A 12812-nucleotide genomic window follows, 5' to 3' on the forward strand; every position below is an offset into this window, starting at 1 on the left:
CCACAGGGGAGACTGTCCATTCAGGGATGGGGGGGAAGGTGGGGAGGCAGAGGGCTAATAATAGCCCAGTCAGGGTTAGGCGGGGGAAGGAAAAGTGCAGCCCTGGAGTTGGGGCAAGCAGCTGGGCTTTCCCAGCCCTGGGGCCGTGCTCTGAATGTGTATGCACATTCAATAGTTCAAGCTAGCTCATGCCTGATTTGTACACCTCCTTGGTTAGATTGCACCAACTATTTTTTGTCCTATCTAAACTTCCTGAACATCTGCACAGTTCAACACTTAGGTTGACTTAATCTTAGTTAGATCGTGTAATGATTGCATGTACCCAAAGAGATACCTAGTGCTTTGTGCTGCCAGCACAGAGGCCAAGCAGGATTACAGCCTATGTGCTTGGTTGGGGAGGCAAGGGTCAAAGACGTTGTCCCTGTCCATGGAGTGGAAATAAGTTGCAGAAAGGAAAACTGCACAGCAAAAAGCGGCCTAGCAAATTTGTGACTTTCAAAGCCTTGAATGCTGATGTTTGTGGAAACACGAATGTTTAAATCTGCATATTCCAGTGTTCACATTAGAAGTTCACTTCAATGCTCAACTACCTAAGGAAATACTGAAAATACTATGTGATCTACATGACCCATTGCTTGCATCCCATGGAACTCAAATAATAAATGCTGGTAGTGAGCTATTTGCAATCTGTAGAGTTAAAAATAAATACAAAATTCACCAGAAGTAGAAAAAGCCTGACTTTGGCATACAAATATTTTTTCCTGAATCTTATTTGCTCAGTTATATTTAAAACAAGTGAGAAAATGTCTGTATACAAAGTAGCTCTGTTTCCGATTTGAATTTCTTGTCATTTCTTACCTACGGTGTGATGCATAATTTCCTGTAACGTGGCCACTTCCATCACATCCTGGAGTTGGGCAGCTGTGTATAGAAAATTCAGTTGATGGTGAGAGCTTATCTAATATATGTACATAGCTCATATTTCCCTGATAAGCCACAACTATCTACATACTAACTACACTGGCATGACCTAAGTTAATATTAGTATCATCCTACAGCTTTCTAACTCTTAGCATATATGGTTAGTAGATTGTATACTCATGTGAAGTTTAATTATGAACCTGAACAAAAACATTTAGTTATACTAAGGCATGAACTGAAACCACCGTGCTTTGTATAGATTTTGCAGTTACTTTAGCTTGTAGTTTAACTACTGACATCTCTTTTGATGGTAACTGACAGATTTTAAGATCACAAAGCACCATTATGTAAAATTGGTTACCTCCTATATAAAAGAGACGGAACTTTACCCAGCAATTTCTGTAGCTGTCCCATCACTTCTGACTGAACACAAACAGCTTTTAGAAAGACAGCAAACCTTTAGCTCAGTGATCGAACTAGGTGCTAGTGTTGTTCCAGAAGAGGAACAACTGCAGTCAGCCAAAACCTGGTGTGAGCTGGTACAACTCCTATGGAAATTTCTGGGCTAAATTTAGGATAATGGTGGCAATAGTAACATTTGTTTAATACACAGCTGGGGTGGCAAAGGCCAAAAATCTCAGAAGTTCTGCCCAAATTGCATCTCCAGTCAGTGTTTCACGTACAGCAGGAAGGAGACCTCTGATTCTCACCATGCTTCTTTCTCTCTGACCAAATGGAGTACAAGAGCTTTACTCAAATCTACGGCCCCCACAAGGCTTGCATGGACACATCAGAATCATTTACTCAGCACATTGCAACGTAGTTGCCTTAATACATTCAGGGCAAAGAAAAATAATTTTGCAAATATGACTTATGTATTAGGGTTTGCACACAGAACAGTTCATTGCAGCTGAGCTACCATGGCTCAATGTTTTCTTTTCAGGTGCCTATGTCATATTAAGAATTTCCTCATGATGGAGCCACTTGAACTGAATTGCTCAGCATATATTTTGAGCTCTGCATGTATACAGCAAATATTGTCTATCTCTAGTGTAACCTATGGATTCCTCAGGGAATAAATTAAAAATATTTCTTGTTTAATTATTTGGACAGGTACATTTTAGACATGCATTGCCACCCTGCGTTCCCAACATGCACCACATATATTTTAAGATTGAATTTAAGTGGTTCTGTAAGTGTCTGGGTAAATTACAGAGGAAAGAAGACACTCAGCTATTAACAGAAGTGGAAAAATATTTTTGTGGGTATATGGAAATTAGCCAATATCTCAAAATCACAATTAGCACAAAAGAAAAAGATGTCAGAATTTTCAATAGGAAACTTGCTGCAATTTTTTTGTTTGTTTTAAAAGAGGCAAAATAAACACAAGCCTCCAGCAATTTAGGTCATGAACTGTGATTGCAGATCCAATATGGTGAGCAGCCAATATGCAGATTGAGATGCATGAGGTGAAAGGATCACTCTTCACAGAAGTTTGCCTCAGGGAAATGTAATTTCTAGAAGCAGAGAGGGATTCTAACTGATTCATTGCTACAGAAGCTGAAAAATAACCAGCAAGACAAGGGTGGATGTCGTGGAATTCAATTGTGGATGGAGCCTGCAGTGATGTGCAGTGGACTATCCTCAGTAAGTGATGCAGAGTGCATTTGTCTTTGGTAGCCATTGGGGATGGAGAACGGAGAGAAAAGCAGAAATAAAATGTGTTTGCCGAGTCCCAGGTGAATATTTACATCAGAGACAGAGTACTCAATGGATGTCAGAATGGTTTAGCTCTTAATAATGTTTTGATGAGAATCCAAAGATTTTTCAGGAGCCTGGCCAAGATTTTAAAAAGCAACTAATGATTAGAGCTGGTTGGAACAGTTTGATTACATGAAATTACAGCGAAATATGCTGTTTCATTGAAGCTGAAACATTTCATGGAGACATATCAGTTTCTACAAAACTTTCATGGGGAAGGTTTTTGGGGCTACGACAGAACAAGAAGGACCTTACAGGAGAGCACATGAGCTATTAGTTAGGGACATGCCTGATCTTGCATTGATCTGGGCTAAATTCACTGCTCAGAATCAGGCAGAGCAGGGACTTGCACTAATCTGGGCTAAGATTTTGCACTGATCTGAGCTATGACACCGCTCAGAATCAGGCAGAGCAGGGACTTGAGCCACAACTGACATGCATGCATACATCCATATGCACACATACACACACATACACGCATGTATGTGCCACCTCATTTCACACAGAGGTTTCAGCGTAGAATGAAAACAAATTCTGAAGCCAAGGAAATGGATCTCAGATCAGGCAATTGAACCAACCTGTCATTTGGATCAACTCAGCTTTAATTCCTCTTGAACAAAACAAACAGAGTTCTTAACTAACTTTCTTACCAGCATGCAGCGGAACAGTGCTCTGCTTCCTGCTACCCAAGTTGCAAGTCTGTATAAAGTAGGTTGGGCTTTTGTTTGTCTACAAAGATAGCAGCCAAGTGACTTTGCTATGTTGACATACTTCACAATAGCATTGCTTTAGCACCTAACAGAAAAGTTTACTCTGTGTTGTGATCCCTAAACTGCTAAATCTACTTGTTAAAAAAAATGAAACATGGTAAAGTTGTACATGCAAGTGAACAGTCTGTTTAGACTGTAAACACCTTGAGCAAGGACTTGGTCATCTTTGCTGAGTACAGCACTAGGCATGCTCAACAGCAAGCTTGCAACAGTTCTCTGAAGTCTGAAAGGATGTGCCGCTGTGACTGAAGGAAAATTATGCTAGGGCACAATGCCCAGGTTCACTTGAGAGACCACTCTAGCTCACAAGCTGTCTTGCAAAAATGAAGGCAGCTTTGGGCCTGACTTTCCTTTCCCATCAATTTTACATTGGTGTGGCTTCTCTGACTCCAGAAAATCCTTGCCTCGCATAATTCCTGGACCATCACAGCTACGACATCCCTCCAACACTACGAGGGAATTACTACTATTTTACACTAATGTAAATGAGAACAGAATCATACACTGTAGTCTTGGGAGCTGGAAAGAGCAGAGAATAGATTGCTATGTTAGGTACAAAGCAGGTATATCATTTTCTATTTTCAGGAATAACCGTAAAGTAACATTACATTCTCTTCCCATGTATCAAGCCAATTCTGTTATTCAGCACTGGAATAAGTAGAATGTGCTGAGGAACAACACTGCTCAAAGTTTTTGTTTTGTTTTTTTTTAAAAGACAAAAAACAAAATACAACTTTGCTCAGCCAGCCTTAGCTTCTGTCTGCTATTGTAAAGCAACAAGAAGATTTCTTTTCAGAATGATTCCTTTGCTCCAAAGCAGGTTGGAGTTGTTATATTCTGCATATTTTCCCAAAACAGAATTTGATTTTTTTGATTTGCCCCTAGGTTTAAATAAACAGGGAGCTATTTTCCTTCCTTTTCCCAGGTTTGGAACTCTGGGATAATCTGGTGCCATGTGCACACATTGTCATATATGGACATGCACACTGTTTCTCCATTAATGTCTAAGGGGGCCCATCCACACTGTGACATGGATATTAGTAGTGATCTTTTCTACTCTTATCATCCTGGGCTAACCATCTTTTCTTGAGTTGGTATATAGATCTCCACAGAAAGACAGAATTTAGTTCATAATCCATTGTATGTCTTAATTTTTTAAAATTAAACCTTTTAAATTTTAGAGCTAGAACCTGAAGCTCTACATATAATCCATGCAGTGGATCTCCATGGAGGACTGAGTGGAATAGCACTTTTTTACCAGTACAGATAGAGAAGCACTGGCACAGACACTCTGTAGCCTTCAGTATACTGCATGATCTGTAGCAGATGCTACAACCTTTCAAAACTTTCATGCATGTGTGGCGTTGTTAAAGAGCAAATATCTATGAACATGAATCCTCCTAGCTGGGCCGAGAAACCTTTTCTGACCCATTTTGGCTTTAAAACTCACTTCTGATTAACACTGGAGACCCAAGGTGGGGCAGGCACACCTGTTCTGGAAGCCTGTTCCAAAGCATGAGAGTTTTACTTCATTTAGAGTCATTAGTATTTACAAAGAAGGGGGAAGGAAAACATGACAATCTTTGAGACTCACGTGATGAGTTCCTTTTTGAGATCTCTTGAATGGAGCTTAGGTTTTGGACTTGGTATGGAGACATCTCCTGGATACTTTTTTTCCTCTGGGTTTTCTAGTGAGTTCACTGGATCTTTCTGAAATATTAGATGAGAACATCACAAAAGACTTGTCCCTTCTTTACCTTTCTTATATTCAAACAATACTAGCTTGATTTTGTGTTGGAAGAGAAATGTCTTGAGAAACTTTTGATGATAGTTATCAGCCTTAAGAAGCTATGTTGGAAAGATATCACAAAATGTTAATATACAGTACTTTCAGACATGTGGAGGCGACTTCTTACAGTGATGAGTTTGTGAAATAGATCCTAGAAGTCTGGAAGAAAACAAGGCCATGAAAATGTGGCTTTTACTTGGAAAATAATTGTGCAAACAAAAGAAAGGCAACAAAAATAAATTATTCAACCTTTTGACTCGCATAACCCTGAGTTTCGCAAGGGGGAATTTCCCTGGTTTTTCTATATAAGTAAATCTGATGTACTGTACATAGTACAAATAAATCATTATACTTTTGTAAATGTAAAACTTTTTAAATGTATGAAATGGAATAACATTTTGACCCATCTAAGTAACTCATTCTTGTTCTTAAGAAAGTCACAACTATATTTTAAAATATTCTTTGGTAGTAGAACTCTTAGGAATGGTTTCTGATTTTTAGGTTGACCTGCTCATTTGTATTACCAGTTCAAAATGGCCTGGTTTCAGAAAAGCAAGAGCGTTGTCTAATAGCTTTGACATTTTTTTTCAAGTTTTTCTCATGCATATGTGAACTTTTGAGAAGGCCCCAAAGTCTCTTGCATTATTAATAAGATGAGAGAATTCCCTGCTTGGTTTCATATACATTTATAAGCACAAGCGAAGCAAGGTCAGTCAAATAAGTAGCTGTTAAGAGAATATGCTTTGTGGCACCAGAGCTTGCTGCCTGTGACTGGGAGAAACAACTTTCTGCTCCAGACTTGATACTGTAGATGCTTTTAAGACTGTACAATTTATGAGCTCTCCAGGGCACTGGTGTAGGGAGTTCTGTAGAGCTGAGAGAAGTAGAGAGCGGAGAGCGGGGAGAATGTGGACTGAAAATGGAGCTTCTGTCTAGTTGAACTTCTAGGCTCTGTGGGAGTGTTTCTTCTGATAAAGCTTCCATATGGTCCCCAATTCTGGCAGCTCATCTTTGCCTTTCTGGAAGCTGGCTCCTGGAGGATCTGACTTCCTTCTGCTTTCTGGTGCTGGCTACCCATTACCAGTTATATAGTTTTAACGCATAGTATTTATGCATATAGAAATCTAGTCATATTCCTGATAAATAAATTACTACTGGTATTTAGTGTAGTTACCTCGTTTGGGAATAATCTCATATGCCACTATAACAAATACTGAAAATAAATTATTTTTCTTCATTTTTTCAAAATATTTTTTTCTGGTGACTATTAAGGAATACTTTTAAATGCAATCATAAGGAAAATCAAATCATATTTGAGGCATCAGGGATTTTTTTTCAAAATGAAAAATATTTAGATCAACAATCCTTAAAACACAGAAAAGATTATAAACAGTTATCTATAAATTTTACATTTTATTAAAATGTAAATATAAAATTCTAAATATATGAAATCTGGATTTAAGAATCCCCAACATTTGAAATGTTAGAAATTGAATGCAAGGTTGCTCAAAATCCTAAATACTTGAAATCTGCACATACTTAAGTACAATCTATACCATGGGGCTGCTGTTTTAACTACATCAGCAGGGCTACAACGAGGAACTTCAGGACTTGTAAAACAGCAAAGCCTGCACTAAAAAGACACTGTCTATACCTTTTAGCATGGGTCACATTTCTCAAATAATTTGCAAAACAAGCTTAAGGTACCCATTTGCTTGAGGCAGGCTGACGAGAGCTGGCTTTTGTATGTGTTATGGTGCGTTTTAATTTCTGACTCACGTAGAGTCCACAGTACCTATTAATGCTCCCAGCCAAGGGTTATATTCTTTATCTCAAGTAGACGATACCAATTGATGTTTTTTTGGTGAAGGACCAGGATTCATATTCACGGTTGATTCACACTGTAACTGTCTGATATGTACAGAATATAAAAGGTTGGCTAGAAGTTATATAATTTTTCAACTAGTATAATTCCTGTGCCCAGCAGGAAAGATGTCATTTCTTTGATTAGCAATGGAAAAAGCTGCCGTACAGAAACCTTTAACAAAGCAAAGAGGGCAGGGTTAAAGCTAATGTATGCATATTTATTGTTTCCAGACTAACTGATGTTTGAGGTTTTTGAACTCCAACATTGTAATTTGCTGACTTTCAAACAACTGTTTTTTTTTAAATCTCAGCAGTGAATTTCCTAATGCACAATTTCATATGTACATCTATGCAATGTGTATATATGCCATACACATACACTCATACAACCTTGACTTCAGCGTAGCTAGATTTTTTAGTTTGAGATTCCTGACAAAAGAAAAAGAAGTTTCAAGGGAAGCACATAGTACAAAAAAGGTATTGATCATGATTAGTGTGGTAATAAGGAATCTACTTCCTGTTAATAATTTTTAGTATAGTTCTGAAGAAGGTCAGAGACAGACAAACATTTAAACAGGTAATTATTTCTAGGTTCTCCATGAAATCCTGGAGATTGAGAAAAAATAAAATATGGCAGTGGTACTTCTGTTACACAGTAGACAGGAAGCAACATGTAAAGGAGTCAGGTAGGAGGACACTGAAGCTCCTTGTATATCAGAGGAGGTCAGAGGAAGTAAATGGTGGTATGGATATGGCTAGATTGTACAGATCATGCAGATCTGTTGTCCATGAACACAACTATGAGTTGGCCACAGGACCAGAATGGCTGATCCCAGCCATACTTGCACTAGTGTGAAGCTCAAGATTTATTCCTTGGATTCAAAAACAGAGGGGCTGAGAGCAGGCAGTCTTGTTACTTGGGCAGTGCTCTTCTCTATAGAATTTAATCTTTCCTGAGTGATATGCAACCTTTACAGAATGCATCAAGGAAAATCCACACCCCTTTCTCTTTGTAGTTAAGTTCAGACTTAGTGGGTGGATATTTAGCTAATCAAATGCAAACATGTGTAGCTTTCCTTTCTTGTTTGACTAGAGTTAGGATTAAATGTTTTTACAATTCTAAGGAATAGCAGATTAAAAAAAAATCAGAACCAGTCCAATAGATCCTACCAATCCTATTTTCTACAAAGAGGGTGTGTGTGTGTGTATGTGTGTTCACATGTGCGCACCACAGAAAGAAAGCGAGCAATGAAATTCCATTAATGTACAGATGGAAGTTTATATTGATTTCAGCAAAGACCAGAACATAATGGTAACATGAATAACAGATAATAGCATCTGGCACTTTTAACATTTTTAAGCCTTGAAATCTTTGGAGAACTGACAGTTGAACTAGCTGACAGCTCTAGTTATTTCTCAGTGCTTTCCTTTTGGAGAGATTTTGAGCTTTTTCCAAATTCAAGATTTTTTTTTTTAGGGGGCATCTGGACAGGCTATTTCACTGAAAGAGAGAGAGACAATATTTTCTGGAAATTACCACCAAAATTAAGCAACTGTTGTGCATATGAACCAGATAACAATGAATTAGAAATAGATATAATCATTCATTTTCTTTGCATGGGGACAACTGCCAGTCTTTGATTTTCAAAGCAAAGCCTTTGGCCTAGAGACCACTGGACATGTCAATGTTCTCTGGGATCAGAGCTGCTCAGAGCAGAGGTCTTGGGCCAGGTGCCTGATTGGGAACAAACTGCACAAAATGAAGTTCTGGAGCTTAGGTAAAAAGATGGTTTAATGTTCACTCTTCATGGCCTATTAGCATCACTGATACTGCTGACACTGTGTATACAGCCAGGCCATCCATCAGAATGTGCCCAAATTGCAGCAGGAGAAAAGTGCAGTATATTCATAGATTTCATAGACATTAGGGTTGGAAGGGACCTCAGAAGATCATCGAGTCCAGCCCCTGCTCCAGGGGCAGGAAGTCAGCTAGGGTCAAAGGATCCCAATGAGATAGGCATCAAAATGTTTAATAAAAGAGTCCAGAGCAGGTGCTTGCACCATCTCTGGAAAGAGTTTATTCCAGGCCTTGGGGGCTCAGACAGTAAAGAAGTTTTTCCTTCTGTCCCGTTTAAATGGTCTTGGAGGACTTTATGACTGTTTGACCTTGTCATCCCTTGGGGTGCTTTCGTGAAGAGGCATCCTGATGCACACCCCTTATGTACTTATAAGCAGCCACCAGGACACCCCTGAGCCTGCACTTTTCCAGGCTGAAGAGTCCCATGGCTCTCAGCCTCTCATCATAAGGCCTGTTCTCTTGCCCTCTGATCATGTGCGTGGCTCTTCTCTGAACTCTCTCAAGCTTCTCCACATCCTTTTTAAATTGTGGAGCCTAGAATTGAATGCGGTGCTCAAGCTGCAGCCTCATCAAGGCCGAGTACAGTGAGAGGGTGACATCCTGGGATTTGCTTGCGAAGCAAGCCAGAGTTTTGTTTCCTTTACCAGCTGTGGCATTGCATTGGGGCTGATGTTCATCTTGTGGTCAATCATGAACCTCAAGTCCCTTTCAGGCGTGGTGCTAGTGAGTGTAGCACTGACGAGCATATAAGTGTGATGTGAGGTTTTTTTCCCCCTGAGGTGGAGTACCTTGCATTTTTTCATATTGAATGTCATCAGGTTTTTGTCTGCCCACTTTCTAAGCCTGTCAAGGTCAGCCTGGATCACCAGCCTATCCTCAGGTGTGGACACTTTACCCCAAAGTTTGGTGTCGTCAGTGAACCTGGCCAGTCTGCTTCTGACACTAATGTCCATATTGATAATAAAGATGTTAAAGAGTACAGGTCCAAGGATGGAGCCTTGGGGGACACCACTGGTTACAGAGCACCATGATGATTCACTTCCATTGATCACCACTCTCTGAGTCCAACCTCGGAGCCAATTCCCCAGCCATCGGACTGTGATGTAGCTGAGTCAGTAGTTGGCCAATTTTTCCATGAGGAGATCATGGGACACCAAATCAAAGGCCAAAGATATTCTGACTGTGATGTTTTTCACCTAGCCACACTCCCTTTCCCATGCTATATTACCTTTGATGAGGAAAGTGGCACACGAGCCTCTTAATCAAATCTGTGAGATCAGTCAATCCCCCGGGCAGCAAAGCAAGTTTCTCAATTGTTCTGGGGGCAATACACCACAAAATGGCTACACTACAAGAAAGAATCTGGCTCCCTAGTTTAATATATTCTTCAGCCAGATCTATAAAACTAGAAGTATCCAGTTATTCTGTACCCCTACAGTACAGATAAACATCAACACAATGGAGTCACAGTATTTGGTTGCCCTGGATACTACAGGTTCTGTACAACTATGTGCCACCTAAGAGCCAGTCTTGTAGACCTCTTCAGCTAGGGACAGACTTTACTCATAAACCGGTTTAAGTGATCAGAAGCTGGGCTCAGCTTGTAACAGAACAGATATTCGGTGCACATAAACTAGTTTGAAAATGGCCGAAACCGGTTTGAGATAAACCTGGTTGAATGTAGTATCAGACTTAACTGATTTGGCTCAAATTGGTTTATGCAATGTCTATTGCAGACCCCTTGCTGGTTTAACATAAACCAGACTCCCTGAGCATCCCAGCATGCTCTCTGGGCTGGGCAGGGCTCTCCACAGTGAAGCTGGCCCCTCCCCTCTGCTCCCTGGCTGGAGCTCCCACAGAGACTGCAGATACAGCAGGGTTTGCCTGGCTTTCCCCTGCCCCCCACCTCAGCTCGCTCGCTGCCAGGGTTTGCCTGGCTCCACGGCCCCCCTCACTCCCTCCCTCCCTCCTATTTCCCACAGCACAGACCCCAGTCCCACAGACCCTAGGCATGTGGTATGCTAGCTAATGCTGAGAGATGTTTGTGTGTGCATGTCTCCAATTTAACTGGGACAGGCAGACAGAACAGTGACTGCTTAGGGCTTTTTGGAGCTAATCAAGAGGTCAGCTGGTAAGCTGTTTAAGAAGAGTTTAAACTAAAGGAGAGAGGCTATTGTTTTGTTGATGGGGTGATAAGCACTGTTATCAGGTTCCTGCTGGCTTCCTTGCCTGTTAGTTTGCTGCAGACAGTATAAAGAAGCAGGGAGAAGGAGATTAAAAAGTTCCATATCATCAACAGATGCGTGCACTGCACCCCTCCCCTCCTGGTCTCAGAGTGCTAGCTGGGGGTTGGGAACATTCCCGCCCCTTGAGCAGCCAATGGGGAAAAGCCTAGGATGGTGAAGGCAGAACTCCCTAATCAGAGCATCCTGCCAGGACCTGGCCATACCCACTCCCAGCTCAGTTCTGTACAAGGGAAGGGAAGGCTGTTCTAGCGCCCCCTGGCTTCTAGCCTGGGTCACTGCAGGCATGTGCCTGAATTTCCTCAGTCCAGGGAGAATGTCTGTCCAGTTACAAACTGGTTCAGCCTAGCTAGGTTAGATTAACCTGCAAAGATTGAATCAATTTAGGCTCAGGGTTTTGAATGTCTGTTCCCAGTCTTCATGGCAGCTGCCTGTAATCATACAGTGAGCTTTTCTTTCAATTGAGCAATAACATTTCCCTCAGGGTTTTATGAAATTTTCCCTGTGAATCTCCATCATCAGCTCTACTGAATGTGTTCTCTATAGCAAGATGACTAATTTGGACAGTTAATGGAAGAAGAGAATTTTGTAATAACTATAAGTACTATGTTTCTGTATTGCACAAAGACAAATGCGGTGGCAGCATGTCAGACTCCAGCCTGTTAGCTAACCTTCCCAGAACTATGCAGAAATTTGGGTCTAGACTGGAACTCTGCACCTTAGGCCTATCTGTTAATTAACAAGATTTCATGCAGTTAGTATTAAAAGGGCTGTCTGTGCATATTCTTCATCATGATAACATCCAAATAAACCTCCTATGTCCCCTATTCTGGCAACAAGGATCAAGAGAAAATTGTGGCCAAAAAAGATGGGAAAAAGAAACAAAAGGAGACCATGCTGCCAGTATTCAATACAGACAGACATGAAAAGGGCAAAATAGAAACACAACAAAAAAATCAAGGAAATTATCAGGTTGCAAATTGTAATCTAGTCTATTAGCTTTGATAGCTAGAGAGTTACTTACTGTAAATATTTGCCTCATTTCTATGTGAGAGTGTTTGTACCCACAGACGCATTTGTGAAATAGAGTCATGCTTTTATATTTTCTGGCTAGATACAGATGTTACATTTAATGCGCATTAAGTGCACAGAAAGTGCTTTACAGCTGTAACAGGAAGAGACGTTCGTAGAACATAAAGTGCTTAAAGTGGAAGAGCCTGCTCTAAGTTAACCCCTGGATGGATGTGTACTAACCTAAAGTGCTTTCTGTTAGAGCGTGTTATCGAACGCCTGTGCCAGATCCCATCAAGGGTTAATTTAGAGTGCAATTGCCACCATCCCAGGTGGCCGTTGCACAGGGTTGTGCTCTAGCCTCAGGCAGAACTCATTTGCTCTGCTGGAGCCTGGGCCAGCCCCACCACCCTGGCTGTCATTAACCCAAGTCAGTGACAGTCTCTGATCCCAACCCTGTGCACACCCTGGTGGTGGGGGGGAAGAGGGGAGTGAGGGAAGAGGGGATTTTGGTCCCTGCAGCCAACCCCTGCCCTAGAGTGTACCATAGCCTGGCAGGGGGAGGAGGGGGAGGGTGGCTACAGGGGAAAGAG

General features: G+C 41.0%; 1 protein-coding gene across 5 annotated transcripts in view; it reads right to left on the reverse strand.

The window, feature by feature from the left end:
• Positions 1-12812, reverse strand: part of ST18 (ST18, C2H2C-type zinc finger) — a 65412-nt gene that overhangs the window by 20529 nt on the left and 32071 nt on the right. For all 5 annotated transcript variants that reach the window (XM_025194390.1, XM_025194394.1, XM_025194392.1 and 2 more), the window contains 2 exons: positions 5047-5162; positions 859-921 (listed from right to left, as the gene is read on the reverse strand). In XM_025194390.1, the coding sequence (XP_025050175.1) occupies positions 859-921; positions 5047-5162 (179 nt within the window). The remainder of the gene's footprint in view (positions 1-858; positions 922-5046; positions 5163-12812) is intronic.

This window comes from Alligator sinensis, unplaced genomic scaffold (assembly GCF_000455745.1).
Source record: "Alligator sinensis unplaced genomic scaffold, ASM45574v1 scaffold1911_1, whole genome shotgun sequence".
Taxonomy (NCBI): Eukaryota; Metazoa; Chordata; order Crocodylia; family Alligatoridae; genus Alligator; species Alligator sinensis.